This window comes from Carcharodon carcharias, chromosome 31 (assembly GCF_017639515.1).
Source record: "Carcharodon carcharias isolate sCarCar2 chromosome 31, sCarCar2.pri, whole genome shotgun sequence".
NCBI lineage: Eukaryota > Metazoa > Chordata > Chondrichthyes > Lamniformes > Lamnidae > Carcharodon > Carcharodon carcharias.
Genome location: NC_054497.1, coordinates 23,288,355 through 23,312,110, shown reverse-complemented (window position 1 = coordinate 23,312,110; position 23,756 = coordinate 23,288,355). Strand labels below are relative to the sequence as shown.

At 39.4% G+C, this 23,756-nt stretch overlaps 1 protein-coding gene across 7 annotated transcripts in view; it reads right to left on the bottom strand.

Moving 5' to 3' along the window:
- LOC121271575 (putative RNA-binding protein Luc7-like 2) overlaps positions 1 to 19,590 on the bottom strand; it is a 61,997-nt gene extending 42,407 nt beyond the window's left edge. For 4 of the 7 annotated variants that reach the window (XM_041177589.1, XM_041177590.1, XM_041177585.1 and 1 more), the window contains exon 1: positions 19,310 to 19,590. Coding sequence is in view for 2 of the 7 variants with exons in the window: in XM_041177585.1 (XP_041033519.1) it covers positions 19,310 to 19,370 (61 nt within the window). In the remaining 5 variants the exon portion in view is untranslated. Of the gene's footprint in view, positions 1 to 1,346; positions 1,418 to 17,982; positions 18,070 to 19,309 lie in introns of all 7 variants that reach the window. The other 3 variants (XM_041177587.1, XM_041177588.1, XM_041177591.1) reach the window with 3 other exon arrangements.
- Between the last annotated feature and the right edge of the window lie 4,166 nt (positions 19,591 to 23,756).

Sequence of the window (23,756 nt, the reverse complement as noted above, 5' to 3'; positions counted from 1 at the left end):
GGCTTATATTCACAATACACAACTTTAAAAAAAATGAAACCAAAATATCATTTCCAGATCTAAGTAAGCTCATTGGAGCAAAAATTAAACCAGAACTCAAGAGAAACTACAGCATGTTAGAAATTCCCTCATGGACCAAGAGAATGAGCAAGAACATCAATACAGTTTTATGGGAGTGATGGATATGCCAAGCTTTAGTTCTGCAACAGGGATCAAGTTCTCATTTATGGTTTAATGAATCTGTGCAGCTCGGTTCACTAGTAATTTACAAATTGTTGTTTTGCAGAAACAAATCAGATCGCTGCTCCTTAACACATCTGGTACCTTCTCTCATACTTAGGGAGAAATAAAACTATATTTGGATGCTTAAGACTAAAATAGGATTGAATTGTTAACACAAAAGAGAGCCTCTCCCTTCTCTCTGCAGAAAAGCATGCCAGTAGGAAGCATTAATGAGTAGAGCTGACCAGTCTGTAAAATGTTTCCTATCCTACACAGCTGCACTCACAGTGAGGGAGACAAGAAACCGTCTCCGTGTTCCTATAATGTGGCATAAAGTCATCATTTCTTGGTTAGTCCTTTTCTCACGTGCATCTGATGAAGTACGGACACTACATTCTCTCAGCTATGACATGGTAGGATTTTTCAGATGTGTATCATCAGGATTTAAGGTTGTGCCTTCATCACAACTGCCTGGATAATACTGGTGGCTGTTCCGCCTGTAAATTCAGCCTTTTTCCATAATGGCCCATCACTGTGATGTTAGTCACATTGAGTGTAATGTAATGTTCATTGCTTTTAAAGTGCAATCCCGAGTCAAGATGATTGTCACTTTCAGAGTAAGCAACTTTGCAGGCTTCTGGCATATAGCTGCACTGTGCAGCCAAGCCAATTCTTGTTTGGTACTACCATCACCCTGAAAAAAAAGTTTCAGTGAGTGAAAAACCAATTCTGACGACCAGAGGTTTTTAAAATGGCAAATTTGCATTTAAACCCATAGCAATAAAACATGTGGTAAATCTTGACCAAATGCTCCAGAATTTGTTTCTTGATATGAGCAAACAATGCAATTAAATCACATATGTCTGGTAAATACTGGTCCCAGTTTAAATCTAGTGGTCTCAAATTGCTGCTTGCAGGTTAGCAGTAGTATCCTTTCTACTGATTCCCCCAAAACTGAAGTAAACCTACATATCAAATTGGTCTGGCCAGAGTTGCTACTGCATTGCAGTTTACTCATTTTCCATTGTTGTGTACACTGTATCTTTGTATATTGCAGCTATTAAAATTGACTGTTTCCTTGTCCACATTTATTAACACAGCTGGAAAAATTAGTCATGACTCACGGCTCGATGAACGCGGGGTGTTTCTGTAACTCCCTTGCAGATTGAAGTAGGCAGGCAAAGATACACTGAACCTTTATAAATAAAACAAGGGGCCAAATTGTTCAGTTTGTATAGGAAAAAAAAGAGTAACGCCCAGCAAATTCAACAATGCATCTAACTGCAATATTACATGTCCTGGAAGGAAGGGAAAAAAAAATCTTTGTAATTATATGCAACCCAAATGCTTTAAACACAAAGGAGTCCATTCCTTCCAGTTTAGATAATCAAATTTTGACTTGCCACAATTGACAGTTTACAGAGCCTTACAAACAGTTCCATTCCCCCCACCCCCCCGTTATATTAAGTACCTCTAAGTAACTTCTGATTCCTCGCCACCCAAAAAAGCAATGGAATAAAATTCTAAATTTATTACCAATTCAGAGCAGGAAGAGGAGAAGAGATAATTCTGCAATCCCGCACTGCCAAGTGCATATTCCTTATGAGTGTGGCTCCCAACTGATTTTCATTACCCCTATTGTGCAACCACTTACATGTTTTCAAAAAAATTAATTAATTGTACCAATGTATAACTTTACACAGGTTGCGCAGAAAAAAATTAAGAAGTTGTGGGGTCATGTGGCTTTAACCTTTTCTATAAAAAGTTCCTTACAGAACACTTTATTAACATCAATGAGTCACTCCACAACAAATCAAATGAAAATGAAATACTTTCAGCTTAAGACACTTCTCAATTCAGTTAGTGTAGAAATCTATTGTGTGGCCAGATTCCGTTTCATAAAGCCAATTCTGGTGTCCAAATATTATCTGACAAGATGCAGCAACATGCTACAAATAACAACTTAGAACAACCTCCTGAAACATTCATTTGTAACACCAGCTCCTTCTCCTTTAACATTCCACTAAATGAATTAATTTGCTTTTCAGAGTTGACTCTTTTCCTGCACTGCTACATTCATAATCAATGTTTTACTAATTTTGTGAATTAAAAGAAAACTAGTTGCAGGACTCCTGTCTTTAAAGATAGAGATTTTTAAAAAATGGTCAACAACAAAGCTAAACTGAATCTTACCAAAAAGATATGCACAACAAGATGGAACCCAACTATCACATTACCAGTAACTATGGTATTGAAATTCCTTTGTGTATCTTTAGCTGTTACACATAACTGCTGTGTGCAGTATTTTAAAACTATTAATGAGTTGGATAGTCACTCCGGTAAAATCCATATTAAAAATCTAACATTGCATAGAATTCCTGACAACTTTTTCCATGAATTCCTTTGCCCACATTATGTAGAAATTGCCATTGTAAACTCACTGTGCTGTATTTACATCCTTCCGGCATTGGTGGTGATGGGCAATAAATACTGGCCTTGCCAGCAATACATGAACGAATAAAAAAGCTTAAGAATTTACAGCAGAAATATAAAAACAAGGGCAGAATATAGAGAATGTAAAATAGGAACTGAATCAATTTGGGTGCCTTGGCTCACATATACCCCAACCTCTGCTTCACCTGAAGACTACAACTAGTCTTGATTTCCTGTATGCAATATTATGAGAGGTCAACCAATATAAGGGAAGAATTTCAAACACCAAGTGTACAAAGCACGTCAGTTTAAAGTTATGCTATCTATACATTAGCCACGTGTAACTCATTGGGAATCTAGATGTGGGTTTCTGATTTGTAGCAACCAACACCATCCTCAGGCATATGCTCATTTCCACAGTGTATGTGCGGATATATATATATATATATATATATAAAAATATATATATATTTAACATTTTTGTCTATTTATTGGTAAAAACATAGTGGGCTTTTGATATTGTTCTTCACTTTGGCGATACAGGTGGTTATTAAATAAACATTCTACGAATTAATGTGTTTTCTACCAAAACAATGTCACTATTGCCACACTTGTGGCTCGTCAGCCATTCTTATTAAACAACACTGGTTCAAAAAAAAAGTCTCATCACTGTACGGAGACTTTCATTCAATCCTTCTCTGGCAGGTAACTAAACAGATTCAGGGTTATGAATGCTGTGGAAGGTTTCCACTTCTCATATTCACTTCCACTGCGCATTTAAAAACTAAAAATCTAGATACAAAAATTTGCCATTTTAAATTGTTCAGACCGGCATACCTTATTAAAAGGCCAATTGACTGATTTTAATACTTGACTTCTGCCAGTGGGTGACACTAGTACAAATAGGTGGATAAAACCATTTGACTTGGAGAGGTAGGTGGAATACATCAGAGTTTGGTCACTCAGGATGCAGTAATGTTTCTGCTCCCAATGAGGGGAAAAAAGCTTCCCAGTCATTAAGCATGGTCCAATCATTCTAGAATGTTTAGGCTCTTTAAAAGCAACAATGTTTGCTTTATTTTGGCGGAAAAAACATTTTGATTTGCATTTAGGGAGTGGGGTGGGGGGAAAGAGATGCAAATGACAAATTTGCACAATTCATTTTATGGACCAAAGAAACACAAGACGCTAAGCAAAATCACAGATGTACACTTCCCTATAAAAAAAAAATTTATTTCCTGCTCACTTAAATGAACCCACATACTTACCAATTACATTTCCTACCACAGGAAATGATAGGCTTGAAGGATGCTCGGTGAACCCTTTGAAAAGGCAAGTGCTAACTCTGAACAGATGATAGTTCATTAACACAAACAAGAATGCCATGTCCCAGCAGTCACCCGTGGACAAGGCACTTTTCACAGAATCAGAATTACAGAGCAGATGAGGCCCTTCGGCCCATCGAGTCTGCACCGACACGTGAGAAACACGTTTCATGAAAGCTTTTTAATATGGAAGCTTTCTGCAAGCCAAAGTGTCTACCACTGATGGAATAAACACCTGTTTGGACAGAATGACCAGTGGATGCTCTGAGCAAAACTACCAAACATGCCCTTTCCAACAATAATTGTCCCTTCAGTCAGTTCAGGGTTAATGAGTATCTTCTATGCTCAGATCTTATAAATTACTTTATAAGATCTCTCAGTAACCTAATCAGTTCAGGAAGTCTGCTCTCACATTCTGCATTCCTACAAGTTGTTGCATCGAAACATAGGAAGATTTAACACCCATCAATGCTGTGCAGTCAATGAGAACCTCATATATACCATATCACCAATACTCCCTTCAAAATTTAATTGCTGTGTGCCACACCTTTGTATATTTCTGCACAGTTGCTGTGCACGTGCGCTTTTTAACTCAGAACAAGGCCTGTTTGGTACATTCCAGGTTGCTGCGTGACCACATGCAGCTTAGCAGGAAAAATGCTCATGCACAATTCTGTCTGTCCAGAATACGATTTCATGCCAATGTGTTCCTTCAGGAACATTTGTCTAGTAAAGAGGAAAATACAAATAAACAATGCCAAAACACAAATGAGAGGCCTGGTCCATTCTCCCCGAAGACAGGGGCCCCATTTAGCATAAGCTGCAGTCACAAGGCATAACATCCATTTATTAACAACTAAAAAGAGTTATGTTTTGATACAAGTGTCTTAATAAGATAATTTTTGCTTCTTAGTGGCTCAGGGACTACCATACAAATTCTTTTTCAAGAACTATATATCTTTGTATCTTATCCAATGAAAATGACTTCTAACGCCAATTGTAGGATCCATTCACAACATCATCTCCTACCCATTAAAGCAGCCTTCCTTGGACCATGACCTTTAGCAATCCCATAGAGAGCTTACTTGTTTGCTCTAAAATTATAAACTTCTGTAAATTACTAATCAACATTATTTTGCATTATGCTTATCAATTTTGGAAACCCAATTTCCAGATCAGGAGCTCCCAAATGCAAAGTAAAGTCATTTTTTTCTACCCAAACAGTGTGCTTTAACTTCTGGCCTCAGAAAACATCACTACAACAAAAAGCATGAATTTTCCACTTTCCACACTGTCTTTTGTAACTTTGGTAGTTAAACCAGTAACCTGTGGTCACAGCCCCACATGCTGTGAGGCTGTGACCACAGGTTACTGGTTTAATTGCCAAAAGGCATTTCAGATATGCCCCAACACAGAGGCAACTTTCATCCTGTCAATCTGGCCTGAAGCTAGGTGTAAGGATTGCTGCTAAGCTAATTCACCCATCATCCATCTAGGTCAAGGATTGTTTTACATCAGGCTCATATCAAGTGCAATCCTGAACTTGCTTTGGTTTATGATTTATCTGTGCAACATACTATAGGACATCAATCTTCTCAATACAATGTGGTGCCTTAGTGCCAAAGTTAACTGAGTTTGCGCCAAGGACAAATGCTTCATGAGCAGTCTAACAAAGTCAAATATGAAAAACTGGTAAAACTAGTTGGCATGCTCTACTTGAACCTTAAATACTTCCATCAAATCCTGATACAGCATATACACCTTTCGGTTCAATGATTGCCAGATGATTTCCCCTCTGATGAGTTGTTCAAACTGTAATGATACCAACTTTGACATCAAAAAAAAAATTCAAGTTTTGTACACCTAGGAAAAATTCTGAATTCATTTTCTTTGGGGTTACAATGTAGTGGGAAGTAGAACCGAAGCTTTTTTGCACTAGAGAAATTCCAGGCCATACAATTATTTAATATTTTTCAGACTAACGAAGATTTATTTATCCTCCTGTGGAACTCACTTATCTGGCTTTTAAAAAAATTCATTTACAGGATGTGGGCTATGCCAGAATTTATTGCCCATTGCTAATTGCCCTCAAATATAGATTATGTCTGTACAATACAGATTATGTCCAAATGATTGTGATAACAGCACTGTCCCCTCCAGGAGAGGAATCAGATCACAGATATCTTTCCAAATGGGAATTGCACCATACAAATTTATTGCCTCTTGCGTGTATCAAACAAAATCAATGCACCTGATGATCCAGGCCCCTGGTTCCAATAAAGACACTTCACCAATTGGGGTGGGCATTAAAAAAAGCAAAGACTTGCATTTATATAACACCTTTCACAACCTCAGGGTATCCCAAAGCACTTTAGCTAATTAAGTATTTTTTGAAGTGTAGTTCCTGCTGTAGTGTAGGAAACACTGCAGCTAATTTGTGCACAGCTCCTACAAACAGTAATGTGACAATGGTCAGATTGTGTGTTTTTCCGTGGTGTTGGGTAAATGAATGTTGGCCAGGACACAGGCAACAGCTCCACTGCTCTTAGAAATAGTGCCCTGGAATTTTTTGCAGCCACCTGAGAAAGCAGATGGGGCTTTGCTTTAACATGCAGTACTACAAATCTACATTGAAAGTTTTGGTAACCCCATTCACAAGTGACAATTTTTTTTGTAAAGTAAGACTGGGAAAATTAGGAATACCTGTATCTTAGTTTTATGTTGCTTCAAGCTGTGAAGGTTTAAAATAAAGACTGCACTCCTCACAACCCTCAGATATCTGTGCTCCTCAAATTCTGGACCCTTGTGCACCCCCAATTTTAATTGCTCCACCACTAATGGCCACACCTTCAGCTGCCTAGGCCCAAGCTTTGGAATACCCTCCCTACACCTCTCTACCTTGCTTTCCTCCTTCAAGCCTACCTCTTTGACCAAGCTTTTGGCCATCTGACCTAATATCTCCTTATGTAACTAGGAGTCATACTTTATTTTATAATGCTCCTGTGAAGTCCTTGGGACATTTCATTACTTTAAAAGGTACTATATAACTATAAGTAGTTGTTATGTAATGACAAGCAGCCCATTTCAAAAATGATACAGATTTGACAGACAGCTACATCATTCGTAGTTGTGGTCATGTGTAAAGTGGTTAGAGGGAGGGAGCCATGCAAAACAAGGCTGGTGGAAGTGGAGATGATCAATTATCTCAAAACTGGATAGGCATTTGAGGGAAATAACCTTGCTGGGCTATGGGAATAGAGCAGGGCAATGGGACATATTGGATTTCCCAAGAAAGCCAGCATGTGAACCAAATGGTCTCCTTTTGTGTAATAATGACTATGACTCTATGATTAGGATGCAATCTCACTATCTAGCAAAGCATGAGGGCTTAACACTGTTTGCTTGACAGCTTCAAATTAAATGGCTTTATATAAAATAATGAACCAAACGGGATTTATAGAGTGCCATTGAAATATTGCAAAATGCTTTGCAAAAATCTGGTGACTTTTGAAGTGCAGTCACTAGTATTATGTAGGAAAACATTTCAGTCAATCTGCACACAATAATATTTGGCCCAGAAAGCAAATGAATAAGATTATCTGTTTGTGGTGGTTACTCGAGGGAGCATTGCTAGCCATGATACCTAGAGAATTTCCTTTTGAATCTTCTTTAGATTCTTTGAGACCTCAGGTTAACATTTCATCCAAAAGACAATGCAGCATTTATAGTCCTGCACTGAATGTCAGTCAAGGTCATATGTTTAAGCTCATTTTAGGATTTAAGCTCATAGAATTCTGACTCAAAGGCAAGAGTACTACCAACTAAACCAAAAGTTTCCATGGAATAAACATGCTAGGTCAAACCGCTAGCTATTTATTGTAAAGGTGTAACAGACTGTGTGGATATAAGAAGCTCTAACATTGTGTGTGTATATCTTATCCCAAAAAGCACACTGAAAAACGGAGTACTACATACAACAAAAGAGACGTCTCAGCTGATTTATCTAAAGGAACACCTACAATTCAAAAACCAATGTAAAAGCAGTTGTCTAACGAGGAATACTAACTCCCTGTGGGTTGATTCAAGTTCTCATTTAGTTATGTCAAACCTGTTAACATAAATACGGCAGAAAATCAAGTTCCAGTTTACCAGGAGACCTCTATCAGTATACAAAAATTATAATCAAGTCATTCAAGTCAGCGACCCGTGTACAAGCATCAATTAACAGCTTTCAACAGCAGAGGGGATAGCAAAAGTAGATGGTAAGGTACAATTTTACAACAGATGATTGAAGGATTGCAGAGCAAAGCACAAGGGTGTTGCAGGAGAGGGGCTATGTGCAAGGACAGACATCTGAAGGTTAGAGTGAGGCATGGTCATGAGAGGATGTGAAGGAGAGGGCAAGGATATTAAAGTCAAGTGGCTGGGGCACAGTACAGGGGTGACAAGGGCACTAGCTGTGACATTTTGGATGAGTTATATTTGTCTCGGGAAAAAAATGATAAGGAAATCACTACAGAAATCAGGTCTCAAGTTGCAGATAAGTATTTCTGCATGAGGAAGGTAATTTGGTATGGAAGCTGTAATCTGACAAAGCTGAAAAAAAAACAATGCTGATGGTGCATCAGGTGTGGAGGTTGAGCTTGGGGTAGAGTAGTGTATCAAGATTCAATACATGTGGGCTTAGGCTAAAGTGTAATCAGAGAAATTGAGAAAGTAAAGGCAAGTGTCACACAGGTGCTTGCAGAAGACAAAGAGGATGGCAGTTTCACTAAGATTTAACTGGAACAATATCCAGGAAGCAAAAAAGAACTTGCATTTATCAAGCACCTTAAAACACCCAAGGCAATATTAACTAAAGACTGTAATCATACAGGCAAATGCAGCAGTAAATATGTACAAAGCCAAGTCCTGGAATAACAAGAATAGAATGAATAGTTCTGATTTTGCTGCTGGTGGTTGAGGGAGGAATATTGACCATGATATTAGGAGAACTGTGTTCTTCAAAACTGCATGGTATCTCTAACGCCTCTGGAATAGGCAGATGGGAGCAAAGGAAAAAGAGAAGTAGAGTTAAGCATCATCAGTGCACAGTAAAAAACTGAATCCACAAGTCTGGACAACATCAAGGATTAGCATAATAAATGAAGAGCAGTGGACTAACAATGGATCCTGATATACATTAGGGGTGATCATGGGGGCATAGAAGGACTAAATGTGCGCCAACATTCTATTTGATCTAGTTTTTGCTTCATTATTGCCAACATATCTTTAGAGATTTTTGCATTAGAATATCCAGATCTCTTTCTTTCTCCATCTTCTTTAATGCTGTTCCCTGAAGAACACATGCACGTTGAGAATTCACATTGCTCACCTGCACACTGGACTTATCCAAATTAATCATTTACCAGTCATGAGTCTAACCTCCCAACATACTAAAATCTATCTAAAGTAGACAAGCATCATCTACATTCCTAACACTTCATATCACCTGCAAATTTTAGTTCACATCCCCAACATCTACAACCAGATCATTAATAAAAATAGTACAGAGCAATGGTCCCAACAGCAATCATTGTGGGACACTATTGATGATCAGTGTCCAAACAGATCCAAATCCATCTACACCTACTTTTTGCCTACATTCTGCTAGCCAGTTTTCAATCCAAGTCAATATACATTGTAACTTCTCCAATCCAGAATGCTTGGGACCAAGTCATTTCTGGATTTCATAATTTTCTGGATTATATAATAACTTTAGAATACCTAACCACAAGCCTATGAACCAGAAAACACTGCAGATACTTTTTCCCTGACGCATAAAACAGCAATGAAACATTATAAAGCAGTATAATTGCTTGACTATTAGAATTGCTTTACTTATCCGAATACTGTTTCTTCCATGTTTCTGCTCCAAAAGTAGTTCTGGTGTTTCCAAACACCAGATTTTCAGACTGGAGAGATTAGAGTGTATTACCACTCATACTTACATTTTGTACAGAAGCCTCTTGTGCAGTACCTTATCAAAAGCTTTATGGAAATCTAAATAGCCAATATATACCATGCTTCCCGTAGTTAACATCTTCGTAACTTTTTCAAAAAGTACAATTGGATTTGTAAGACATGACCTTTTTGTGCAGCCTATGTTGTGTATCCCTAACATGTCTCTCTATCCAAGAAATCATATGGTACTGCTATAAATTCCATAAGCATCTTTCCTATTGTTGAAGTTAAACTAATGGGCTTATAGTTATCTGGGTCCATCTTGTCACCTTTTTTAAAGATGCTAACCACATTAGCCTTCTAGTCTATGGGAACCATCCCATGGTTCAGTATGCTATTAAAATAACGTGCTAGGGATTCACACAGCACATGTCCCATCTCTGAGGTCCCTCGGGTGAATACCATCTAGTCAGACCATTCTAACTTTTTAATTCTATTTGCAACAATATGTTCATCTAATTTAATATTACTGGTCCTATTATTAAAATTATTCAATTCTAATAGTCAAGCATCATCTTTCGAAAGTGATCACCGATGCAAAGTACTCATGGAAGATCTGTCATACCCGCTGAGTCCTTTGTAACCTTTGCTTGAGTGTCTTTTAATGGTCCAATGCAGTCTTTGACAGTTCTATGACTTTTCACACAACTGAAAACAATTTCCCCAATACTTCCACAATTCTGTTACTCTTTTTCATTTGTATGTTAGGTGATCTAGTAGCAGCCTTTGTTTTGTTATTGCTTATACTCAGCTGTTCAGTTGAGTATTTGTTTAAAACAATTTGCATTTATATAGCACCTTGAATGTAATCACAGGTCATACAGAATGATTTCTGATTACATCTCCTGTCTCCCCCCACAACATTTCTGGCATTTACATAAAACAATTTAAAAATCTCTCACCTACCTCTGAGTTATTCATTCCTGTATGCTTCTTACCTGATTTTACTACGTTTCAAATCTTTGTAATAATCAAGTCAGTAAAGCCACCTTTAAATGTATCCGTACTATCCCTGTGCGGAACTAATTTAAATGCTTTCTGAAATCAAGGGTAACAACCTCTGCCAGCCTTTTGTGTTCCCAGGAAGTATAGATGGAAGCAATCTCTTCTAAACAACCTACCTTGTCCACTGAATCCATCTCAATTGTCAATAAAGTGGAGCTTCTTTTTATAAATATCCCATACCCAGATGTTAAATTCAAGACATGGCTGTTCCTCTCCAGCAATCTGGATCCTGACCAGTTACGTCTCAATGTTGTGGGCAGAGTGAAAGGCTGACTGGAGATTCATGAACAATGATAGAAGTTGCTTTACTCCCAAGCAACGTGTTCCGGAATATAAGAGAAAAATTGGAAGAGTGAATGCAGTAACTGAATAGAGGGATGGATTTTTCTGAGGAAAGAATGTTATTAAAGAATGTTAAATATATGTAGGCCTTATTAGAAGATACAGAAATGTTGATGAGATCAAAAAAATGGGCTAAAGATGGGAACCATGATAGGGCTGAGGCAGAATCACAATTGTTACAGCACAGGAAGAGGCCATTCGGGCTGTCGTGTCTGCGCCTGGTCTCTGAATGAGCAACGCACCTAGTGCCATTTCCCTGTTTCTCCCTGTAATTTTGCATATTCTTCCTTTTCAGATGATAACCCAATTCTCTCTTGAATGCCTTAGAATCTTAAGGTAACAACACCACTTATGATTACCTGAGCCTTACCTACAATGACATCCTGAAACAAGTAAATCCTGAACACTACACATGATTGTACAGCAAACCTTCCTAAAGCAGTCAGTCAAAATATGCTTCATGGATGAAATGAGGGGAGCTGTGGAGTGAGAGGTGGAGCATAGGCTCAGTTGGCAGCAAGTTGATAAAAGAAGCGCCATAGCAGCTTAACAGAATTGGTAGCTGATTTAACAAAACATAGGGCAGTAGTTCCTTGAATAAGGTGTCCAAGGTGAGAACAGTGGATGAGTGGGAGGAGGTCAGAAGAGATTGTTACTTGTGGAAAATAAGATTTTGGAGCTGTTGATACTGTCCAGAATGATCTTAACGTACCATGAAAATTTGGCTGTGGTCTATATTTCAAGAGTAGAGCTTGTCATGGTCAAGCAGAACGATCGATGTTCTTTAATCGCTTCTTGCTTTTCATTTTCTAAATTAAAAATCCATAATGCAGAAACCAACAAGATTGACATATGAAAATTACAAAATAATAATTAGTTGATGCCATGTTTGGTTAAGTTTAAGGCAGCATTGAGAAGTAAGTGTTCAACAGGTTGGGGGCCCTGAGAAAGAGCGATGCCACAGTAAAGCAAAAATCCAATTTCAAAATATAGCTAGAACCCTGTCCAAGCTCAACTATTATTTGGAATAAACTCAAGGCTTAGATACCATATGGATTTATTTTCAAACAGCTGAAAATCATCCTTATTATCATCAAGTCATCTCACAAAATGATTAGAGCAAGTGATATCAAAAGCAATTTTTTAATTGCAAATTGTGGAGGAGAGCATAACTAGAGGCCATCAATATAAGATAGTCGTCAAGAAATTCAATAAGAAACACAGAAGAAACAGCTTTACCCAAAGAGTGGTGAGAACGTGGAACTCGCTACCACAGAGAGAGGTTGAAGCGAATAGTACAGATACATTTAAGGGGAAGCTAGACAAGCATGAGGGAGAAGGGAATAGTTGCCTACAAGGGTAGATTTAGATGAGGAGAAATGGGAGCAGGTTCAAATGGAGCATAAATACTGGCACGGGCCAAATGACTTGTTTCTGTGCCATATGTCCTATGTAAATAAATTCAACAGCATAAACTTTTCTGGTAATTTTTAGCACAGCCAGACACCAAACTTTAAAACTAATAACTTTACTGCATCTAAATTAGCGACCCACTGTACAGTCTATCTGGGCATAATTTCAGGAACAGCAGTACATAAATCTGTGGCAAATTTGAAATATCCTCATATTAACATGCAGGCAGTTAGTATTTGAAATAATTTTGCCAGTCACTGTACAGCTGGAAGGGGTTCTTGCAATGCCAGTTTCCACCAATCAATCCTAGAATTTGGCAGATGGAGTATAATGTGGGAAAATGTGATATTGTCCACTTTGGCAGGACGATTAGAAAAGCAGTGTATTATTTAAATGGAGAAAGACTGCAGAACTCAGTGGTACAGGAGGACCTGGGTGCTCTGGTACATGAATCACAAAATGTTGGTGTGTAGATACAGCAAGTAATTAGGAAGGCAAATGGAATGTTGTTGTTTATTGCAAGGAGATGGAATATTAAAGTAGGCATGTTTTGTTACAGTGGTACAGGGCATTGGTGAGACATCTAGAGCACTGTGCAGAGTTTTGGTCTCCTTATTTAAAAAAGGAGATATTTGCATTAGAAGCAATTCAGAGAAGGTTCCCTTGACTGATTCCTGGGATGTGGGGGTTATCTTGTGAGGAAAGATTGGGCCTTAATCCATTGGAGTTTCGAAGAATGAGAGGTGATCTTATTGAAACACATAAGATCCTGAGTGAGTTTTACAGGGTGAATGCTGAGGGGATATTTCACATGTGGAAGAGACCAGAAGTAGGGGACACAGTTTAAAAGTAAGGGGTCTCCCATTTAAGATGGAGATGAGGAGAAATGTTTTCTCTCAGAGGTTCGTGAGTCTGTGGAACTCTTCGCCAGAGAGTAGTAGAGGCAGGATCATTGAATATCAGGGTATCAGGGGTAGGCAGGACAGTGACATTGAGGTCCCAGTCATGTCAGCCATGATCTTATTGAATGGCAGAGCAGTCACGAGGGACCAAAGCCTACTCCTGTTCCTAATTTGTATACTTATATGTAACACACCACTGCAAAATAATGAATATAACATTGACGAAGATGTCCATTGAACATAAAAACATTAATGGCTGCATATTAGAAAAGCAGCAGCAGTTTCACCGACTTTTCTTATCTTCTCCATGGTTATTTTCTCTTCATTGAGAAATATGAATGCAAAATACCCACTGGTAGAGGTTCATGACTGATGCCTCTTGGTTAAAGTTTGAGCACTCAATATTTCACTGAAGCAGTTTAGAAAGGGGGAGACACAAGCACTTGATTAGACTCTAATTTTCACCGTTATATTTGGATAATGCAGAAATTTGGACATTTAAAAGGAAAGACAAGACGACAATCTGCTCCGTCAAGTCTGCCTCAGCCTGTCAACAATACAGCATCACACTGTTCACCTATCCCCTCATCAATGTTACCTTAAGAAGGCAAAATAGATTTAAAAGAATTGCAATAGACCTATGAAACACTCTGGGAATTCCTCTCTGATCTCTAAAGAAAGACTGTAGAAGACTATGTTATCAGTGATTCATTCCAACTAGCAACTTATTCCCCATAACTGGAAATGCTCTCTTCACTCATGAACCTGTCTAAGTTCTCCTAATGGACTATAGTAATTCTGTACGCACTACAGGGTCTTGGGAGGTTACTGCCCACAGAAAATTATGGCTCTCTGTGCAAATAAATACTTGCCGGCCTCGAAGTGTGCTCTTCATGTATGGATTTTATTTGCATGACCTCCAGCCTTACCATCCTTATCCATTTCAAGTAACCAGGCTCACTATCAAGTGTATCAACCTGGCTCCCCATTTGTTTTATTAACTTTAATCATGTGCCTACTAAGCCTGCATTGCTCCAGGTAAGCTTGAAGCCTATTCATATATCTGAAAGTACTAAAATTTAAATCACCGTTTGTCTCTTTCCCAAAGACTAGTCTTTAAGAAGTGAGGGAAAGAAAACTGAGCACAATAAATCTTATATGGCTGCAGTAGTCTTAGTTTATACTCAATGGCACTAGCATTATACTATAAAACTATTTTTGCTAATCAACTATTAGCCCTAGACCTTTTCCTCATCAGTTACCTTTAACCATGCATGGTATGAACACATGAAGAACAAAAAAAATTAACTGCTCCATTGAGTTCCACCCATTCAGGCATTGATACAAGTAGGCTGCACAGCAACCTAGCCAACAACCATATATTCAGCTAGGAAAGACACAAATGAAAAAAAAACACTAAGCCAATTTAGGGAAGGAAAAAAACTAAAAATTCCTGTCTCACCATCCCCCACCCCGAACGTAATCGGGTTAATGGATAACACTGTTGCTCCTACTTAATTTTTAAAACTCAAACATCAATCAGATAAAATTTAATTAACAACCTTAATGTGATTTCATATTGCTACCTATCTAAAGTAATTATTGTGCCATAATCACACAACATCTAATTTCAACCCCAATATTTTCCCATCTATTCAGTACTACATCAAACACTTTTTGAAAGTAAATGTATACATTATCAGTTGGATCATCATCATCCACCACTCTGGTGACAGTTTTAAATCAACTAGGTTGGTGAATAGGTTCTAGATTGCCCCAAAACTATGTTCAAGGACCCTAATCAACAACCTCTTCAAGTGACGAAAAATCACACTCCATATAATGTATTCCAAAAGAATTCATACTGCTGAAGTCAAATTTACAGACCCCAACCTATTCAGGGTTGCGGATTCTCCCTTTTTTTTAAAATAACAGGAACATGAGCCACTCTCCAATCAAATGGGCAGGAGTGGACAAGACATTGAGTGGAGAGCGTTTATGGTCTTGCAGAATGAATTGCATGGGCAGTTTTCCTGATTTGACAGTACTGGAGGATGCAAGCCAGATGAGCTGAAGGCAGGCAGGACAAAAACTACTTCTCAGAGCACTTGAGAATGCTGACCTTTTTTTTCAAATTAAAGTGGCCTATTTAAACTTGTCCCCCGGCAATGACATCCTCATGTCAGTAATGGAGCTGCAGCACTCCAGTTTTGCATCTCCCAGATGCTTGGTACGTACAGCAGAGAAACTCCTATGTTCCAAAAAAAAACTACTACTTCTACTTCATAAACTGTTCTAAGTTATGCTCATTAACAAGAAAAATTATAAAATCAAGTATTATGTAAAAATAAGGACATAATGTATAGTTTTGAAATGGAAATATAATTACATTTCTGTGCCCTGGTCTGGTTATCACATCTGAAGACATGATCTCTACTCTATAAATTAGTGAATGATATAGTTTTAAAATGTAAATATAGATATCAAAAATTCAAGAATCAAAATTTAACTTTTGACATGCGCACGATGCTAAATTGCAACATTGTGCAGTCTTTTTTAATCTTTTAATGATTTTTTAGCTCTAAATTCTTACTCTGCTAGGCCATTTATATTTCCTATCGTAATTTTTTTAAAAAGCAATGATAATTGTAATGTTGTCATTCTTCAAGGCGAACAATATTCTAGTAACAAAAACCAGGAATACTTACAATGCCAATCTGAAATCACTAACCGTGAATTGCTGAATCAGTGCTCTTTATTGGCATTCAATACCTCACTATTTTTTTCTTCAATACACTTTTCTCATACTGGATTCAACAAACGAATCCCAAGTAACCAAATAAAGTTACCGCATTTGGTTCATCATGGTAGCTCACTCAATAGAATCACAAAACTATAGAATTCCTGAAGCTATATTTACAATATATTTTTGGTGTAAAACTTCTCCGTAAAATGAAAAAAATATCTATGAGACATAAATATAGGCAGGTGGGCAGATTTTCCCCCATCCCTTATTGCTAATGGAAAAGTGGAGATAAGGGAAATCTGATCGGATAGTTTGCTTTGTGAATACAGCATGTGTAACTGAAAGCAGTTCCCTCATCGCCCACTTCATGGTGCAGATCACCTCCAGGTGAGAAGTGACAAAACTCTAAGCTAGTAACGTTCACTGGTGAAATTACATTTAATGCGTAGATTTCATTACCAATGTATGAAAAATAGACTACAGACCTGGGGTTCTGAATCTGCTAATAGTGCATCATATTATGCAGGATTCAATCCAATATCAAGACAGTTACATGCAACTATCTATTAAGGCATGACAAGTTAACAAGTCATTGCTTGGATTTAACTCCAAGGTTATTGGCTAAAGTTACATTTACCTTGAATCTTTGGTCCTGAATAACTTAATACATAACCTGCCAATCATTAAATGTGTTTTTGTCAAACATTTTTATCTACTAGCAATGGCTTAAGCAATATATATCCAAAAAATCAAAAGTTTCAAAATAGATAGAAATTAGATTTTGGATCCAAGCAACAAGTTCTACCGTTGCCATGACCTTGCTTTTTCAATAAACTTTCAGCATTATAGACTTTAGCCAATTAGTTGAATAGTAAAATAGGACAGGGTTTGTGTAATAGAAACAAAAACAAACACTGGAAATACACAGCAGGTCAGGCAGCATTTGTGGAGAGAAAGAGTTAACTTTTCAGGTTTGAGATGAAACTTCTGGTGAAAGGTCATCTCCATCTGAAACGTTAATTCTGTTTCTCTCCACAGCCTGATCTGCTGAGTATTTCCAGCATGTTTTGCTTTTAATTCAGATTTCCAGCATCCACAGTATTTTGCTTTTGTACAGAATTTGTGTAGCTATCTTCATTTGGACTAACTTGGATTACAAGATTTAGATGGTGCCTTTCAGGGTCACACCCACCGTGTGAGTAATGGAAATCCCTATTAATTATGAACTCACATAAGTGAGAATTTCCATTGCTTACCAGGCAAACACACTTACAAGATTCCAAAACCTAGTATCTACATCTTGTAATTTAATTGATTTTAAATGAAGTTTTCAAAGAAAACTGAATTTTTAAAAAATTTTCTTAAGCACTTTGATAGACAAATGTATTGTCAGAACATCTGTATTCCCTCTGTGAATTAGGTAAAAATGATTAATCAAGACATAAGTTATCCCCAATCAGAAACCACTATTGTTGTAGTATACCATTTACTTCTCATTACATCTCAAGTAATGTTACTTGGGAATTATTAGGTTGTCTTCACTAGTGACAGACAGATGGAGTTATGGTGACTTTAAAAGAGGGACTCTCACCACTTCAGCTGTGTGTGTTAATTTAGTTCCCTCATACCGTTGGTAACTCCTCTCCAAGCCATTGCCCCCAGATGTCTTCAGCACTCACTGTTTAAACAAAGATTTAGAAAGACAAAAGAAATACAGAAAAAAATCAAAGGGATATCAAAGCTGGTCCTAATCCTTGCTAACTGGCTGATTTTAAATTATTTTTAAGGGTCCAAAGGATGAGATACAGTCTTTATGTTTAATCACTGAGTACAGTGTTGCAGAAAGCTGCAAGATTAACATCACAGAAAAAACCCCATAGCAAATCCTCCATGTGGATTATATATTTTACAAGTTTATGGAATTTGATAGCATCTTGATCACCTAGGAAAGATTACAAAGACGCGATGTCAACAACTGAACCAGTTGAACAAGCGGATTGTAATTATCGTTTGAATCCTGTGATGAAACTGCTTGAGGGTACTTAAGACATAAATGTATGTATTTTGTGCATCTAGAGGTCATTTTCCTGCCAGAGTGGCTCTGAGCACAGCGACCAATGGCCAGCGTGTCCTGTGTCACAGGTGCAGGATGAAGTTTATATGAAATCACAAGATGCAAATTGCGAAGCTTTATTATAAATGAAACCACTGGGAGACATGAAGTAAAACGGGAACTGCACAGCGAGGTATTACCTTATAAATCTGTTTCAGGTAAGAATTACTCTATGATGCAATTCCAGAAATAATTTCAGATTCCCAGTGTTCCCAAATTTTCTGTATAAACCTCTAAAAAGCTTGCGTTTTTTAACGCATAGCCTGCACGCGTATGCAGTGATGGGAAGTGGTGAATCAGATCAATAAAAACGCTCCCTTACTGGAGGCTCTACACCCCGACACGCACTAGCAAAGATCTGGTTCATCAGCCTCAGGATCATCTGAAGCTTCCCATTGGCTGAGAGAACACCGAGAAGCCCCACCCACTCCAAAAACTACAATCATTAATTGGCTCACGTCCACCACGACTACGACCAATCACGAAGTCTAGTTACGACCCCAGGCCCCGACTTCATCCCGGCAACCGGCGACGTCGGCTACGCCGATTGGCCAGCCCCGCGGCCTGTCCCCGGGCGTACGCTCCCATTAGCCAAGCCCGCCATCACTCCGGGAAAGGCCGGCGCTGATTGGCCAAGACGCGCCCGTCAATCATTCCAAACGAGGCGGGGCCATGAAGGCGCTTAGCTTCTTCCACCATATTGGCCGGATTCTCCACAGCGGACATGTTACTTCGATTCATAAGGAAACATCGACATTAGGTTTTCAACGAGAGTAAGGATAAGGTTCACCATTATTGCGCTTACCGTCCCTGGATGTTCCCATGAGCTGGTCTAGCATGGCTCGCATTTGGGCCTGTGCCGACATCTTTCTGGCTTTTCGAGGATCCGACACACAATTAAAAAAAAAATACCGCTATTAGCTACTGAAGCTATCTCATTCGCCACAGAGTAATTGGATTTTAAAACATCCAAAGCCGCCGATTCGCATCAAGGGCGTTTTTTTTTCCGCCTCAGATTTTCCGCTTCTTGTTTTGCTCGAGCTCAGCGCCCTCGTCTCGAGCCGCTCGGCCGGAACTGACGTCACGGCCAACGGCCCCGGCTCGTGACGGGGGCTCAACCAAGTTCAAAATTACGGCCGGGCTGGGGGAAAGAGAATGGGGGAAAGAGAAAGAATCGAACAATCCAGCCACAGATAATCATTGCTCGTCCAAATACAGCTCTCGAAAGTGTGTGTGTTTTGTTTTTAAAATGTACTTCATGATCTGTGGGCAAAACGAGCCGAAGGTCTGAAAGTAGCACATTCCTCCTCCTCCTCCTCCTCCTGGGCTCGCCCAGTTAAAGGGGCGAGCACATTGGAATTTGTGATTGGTAAACAATAAAAAAAATAATAAATGCCAAATCCCCCCAGCCAACCCATTGCCATAACATTTCACTCAACTTCCCAGGGACTCCAATGCCAGCAATGGTTGGCATCGAATTATTGAGAGCAATGGGTTCCCTGACAGCAGGCTGCAAAGAGCACCAGAGAGAGGGGGGGCGGGGTGGGGTTGGGGATGTGATTAAATCTTTGCAGTATATCTGCTCCCAAGACATCCTCTTAAACTTCATTCCATTCATTTACCATTGCAACAAGCCATTTTTATGGCAGGTTTAGTGACAGTGACATTTTTCCCAGACTCCTGTCTGCCACCAAGCACCAGCCACTCACTAGTCATGATACCAACATCCAACCATAAGCTCCGAAACATTCCCAAGTTGAGCAGTGCGATGGAGGACTGGCTTTAGGCATAGGGGTTGGTGGGTTGGGCGGGGAGCGAGAGGTGAGAATTAGGGTTCCAAGTGTGAGTAAACGTACTGTTGGAGGTTCCACCACATGCCTTTCCGCACACGCCAGCTATCAGCCGGCCAACACATCCATCCTTGTGACATACTGCCTTCCTACGCCAATTGGAAAGCAAAATGACTCAATATCCAATTGGATGATGCTTGACTGTCAGCACAACAGCTTTTTTTTTCCATTTTCAAATCTGATGAGAAACATTCAAAGAAAATGACAAAAGAAATCTCTTTTAATGTTCCGATTTTTCTCCAGGGTTGCACACGGCAGTGTCCTGGGGATTGATTCAATTCCTGGAGACTGCAGGCTAATCCTTGGTGGGTTGGCAACCCAAGTGAGAGGGGAGGATGAAAGGGGAGGAGAGGAAGGAGTGGAGGGAGTGAGAAGGGAGGGGAAGGATGAAAGATGAAGGGAGGTGATGGAATGAGGAGGGAAGATGAAGCAAAAGCAGGATGAAATGGAGGTGATGGTGTAAGAGAAGCGAGAAGAGTGAGAGGATGATGGATGGGACTGAGGGTGGCAGAAGAATTAAAGAGTGAGGGGTGGCAGAGTGAGAACAGAAAGAGTCAGGTAGAAGAGAATGAGGAGCAAAGTAAGGAGAAGGACAGAGTGAGGTGAGCAGGAGAAAGGAGAGAGGCTGCAGGGAGTAGTGAGAGGTGAAATGGAGGGAAGGAGGATGGGAGGAGAAGTGATAGCAAGGGGCTGACAGGAGACGGAAGGGGAGTGAGAGGACGAAGAGGAGTAGAGAGTAAAGGAGACAAGGTGAGTAAATGGGATTGAGAGAGATGTGAGAGACTGTGTTGATGGGGTTTTTTTCATTTATTTTCCCTGTTCGTATCACTGTTTCTACTGAACAAGCTGCTTTCAGCATGGCCTGTAAGTGCTTGTAAAATGATCCCTTCAATTACCTGATCCAGTTTTTGGGTTGGAGAGTTCTATCCTCCTGACCATTTTCTTGCTATGTTACATTGGTCAGTTACAGGAAACAAGAGCCACCAACAAATTGCTATTTAACCAGAGTTTATTGAGGTGTAACCTATATTGTTATGATCCCAGCTGCTGTTACCACTGGACAAGTCAGATCCCACGATGGAAACCGGCTTGATAGATCCTAACTTTTATTTTTTGTTTAGAAACTTGAAGGGTGGCTACTGAGCAGGGTCACAGGAGTCAGCTGATGAACTTTTAACAAAAGAATAAAACATTTATTGAACAAGAAAAGATGATCTATATTACAATACTACATCACCAACAACCATACCTTTACAAATATATTCAGATTCATAAGGATAGCACAAGCTACAAAAGCTATCTTATACTCTAATGTTCACAATAAGTACACAGGCCATGTAAACCAATAGGCGACCTCTGGTCAGACACTCCACACTCTGAAACCAAGTGATAGATGCCACCCCAAACAGATGCTATGGGTCTCTCATCAACTCCCCCCAGACACATCACACCGTGAGACAACCAGTCTCACTGAACTCTGTCTTTCTCCCAAGGGTCTCCAATCTCAACTCTTGAAGAACTTGCTTTGGGATCTTCTCCCAAACAACGCTTTCACTTGGTCATCTTCTGCAAGGGTCCGCCTCCAGGGTTTCAACTTCTCCTTCTGATGTTCCTTCTCCCTGGATCGCCACGTGCATTCAAGTTTTGCCTTCCACGTACTCTCTCAGACACTCAGCCAGGCCAACAGAACACCACTGCTTCACAGGCCTATAGTAAGGAGTCACCAACCTTTGGCTGTCTCCTCAGATCTGCCGGCTTCTTACCAGCCCACTTTGATTTGAGTCTGCTTCCTGCAGCTTTCTCTCTTTAATTCGGAGCTCTTCTCTGCTCCCTGCTTTCACTTCCATTGAACAGGATCTGTTCCAGATTCCCTGTCCCTGTTTCTTTGCTTAGCTGTCGTCTTGGGACCTTTTCCTGCCATTTGGGATTTGGGACTTCCTGTTTTTCTTTTGGGACCTGCTCCCGGCAGCTCCCTTCCTATCTGCTCTGGCAGTTTCTGTGGAATGATCCTAACAACTGAACTCAAACTGCTTTTCTGTTCCTGTCCGTCTCTGTGGGCCCCCTGTTGCTAGGCAACAGCATAGTGTGCCCTGCTTTGTTCTAACTTCCCTAAACCACTTCAAAGGTCATAAAACCTCATTCAAATGCAGGTATACAAACAAACCCAACATTCTCCCAGAGAAAAGCTCTAAATAAAACTAGATCTGGGTTTCACTCACAAATAAAAGATATAAATTAAACTTAAAGCTTTATCTTGTTCCTAACGCACTCACAAATACACATATAAGTTACTCAAAACTATCTCTAATTCCTAACAGTATCCATGTTGTATTATAAAAGCAAAATGCTGTGGATGCTGGAAATCTGAAATAATAACAGAAAATGCTGGAAACACTCAGCAGGTCAGGCAGCATCTGTAGAGAAAGAAACAGAGTTAACATTCCTAATGTACTGGTGACTGAACGGATACATTAACCTGTTGAGTGTTTCCAGCATTTTCTGTTTTTACCCCACATTGTATTAGTCCAGTGAATGTGGATGTATCGCTGACTAGTTTCACATGGTGGAATGGCAGGGAAATGAGCACTTACGTAGTTGCTACCTCCCAAATGAAACTGCAGCCTCCTTGTACTGTCAATGTCTCTGCAATGCAGCAGCATTTCATTTGTAAAATAAATTTTACAGGACTGCATTTCAGTGCAGGATCATATAACTTCCCTGCCTCTCAGAGAAAGATATTGACTGCAGCCTGTATCGGATCATCTGAAGACGTATTAAAACAACCGGATAAGAAAGCTAATACCTAGCCTATAACCTCAAACTGCACCTCCAAATTAGGAAAAGGGTTATTCTGCAATGATGTAGGAAGCTGGTGGTGTGAACTTTGTGACTATGAGATCAAACTGTCAAATCCTTTGTGTTAGAGGACAGAGAGCACATTTAATTTTTGGTTTGCTCGGCCTCACATTTGTCTCTACTTTTACTGTTTTCCAGAATATTGTCCAAATAAGAATAAGACTTGAGAACCTGCAGAAAGGAAGTCTCATAACCCTGTCACCATTGGACTTGCTTGTCAAGTTTCCACTCCCAAACCGTCATTCCTCACATAGTGGCAATGGCAGATTTATATGTAACCTTTTACACTTTCGGGATATCTCAAAACCTTTTACAGCTGTTTGTAAGTTTAACACAGAAACGGAGACGGCCAATCGGTGCACAACAACATCCCACAAGAAACATGATAATAATCAGATAATCTACTTTTGTGATGTTGGTTAAAGGATAAATATTGGCCCCAGGGAGAACGTCCCTACTCTTCTTTAAATTGAACTGTCTGTCTGAGAGGGAAGACAGGGCCTCACTTCAATATCGTATCGGAAAGGAGGCACCTCTAATATTGCA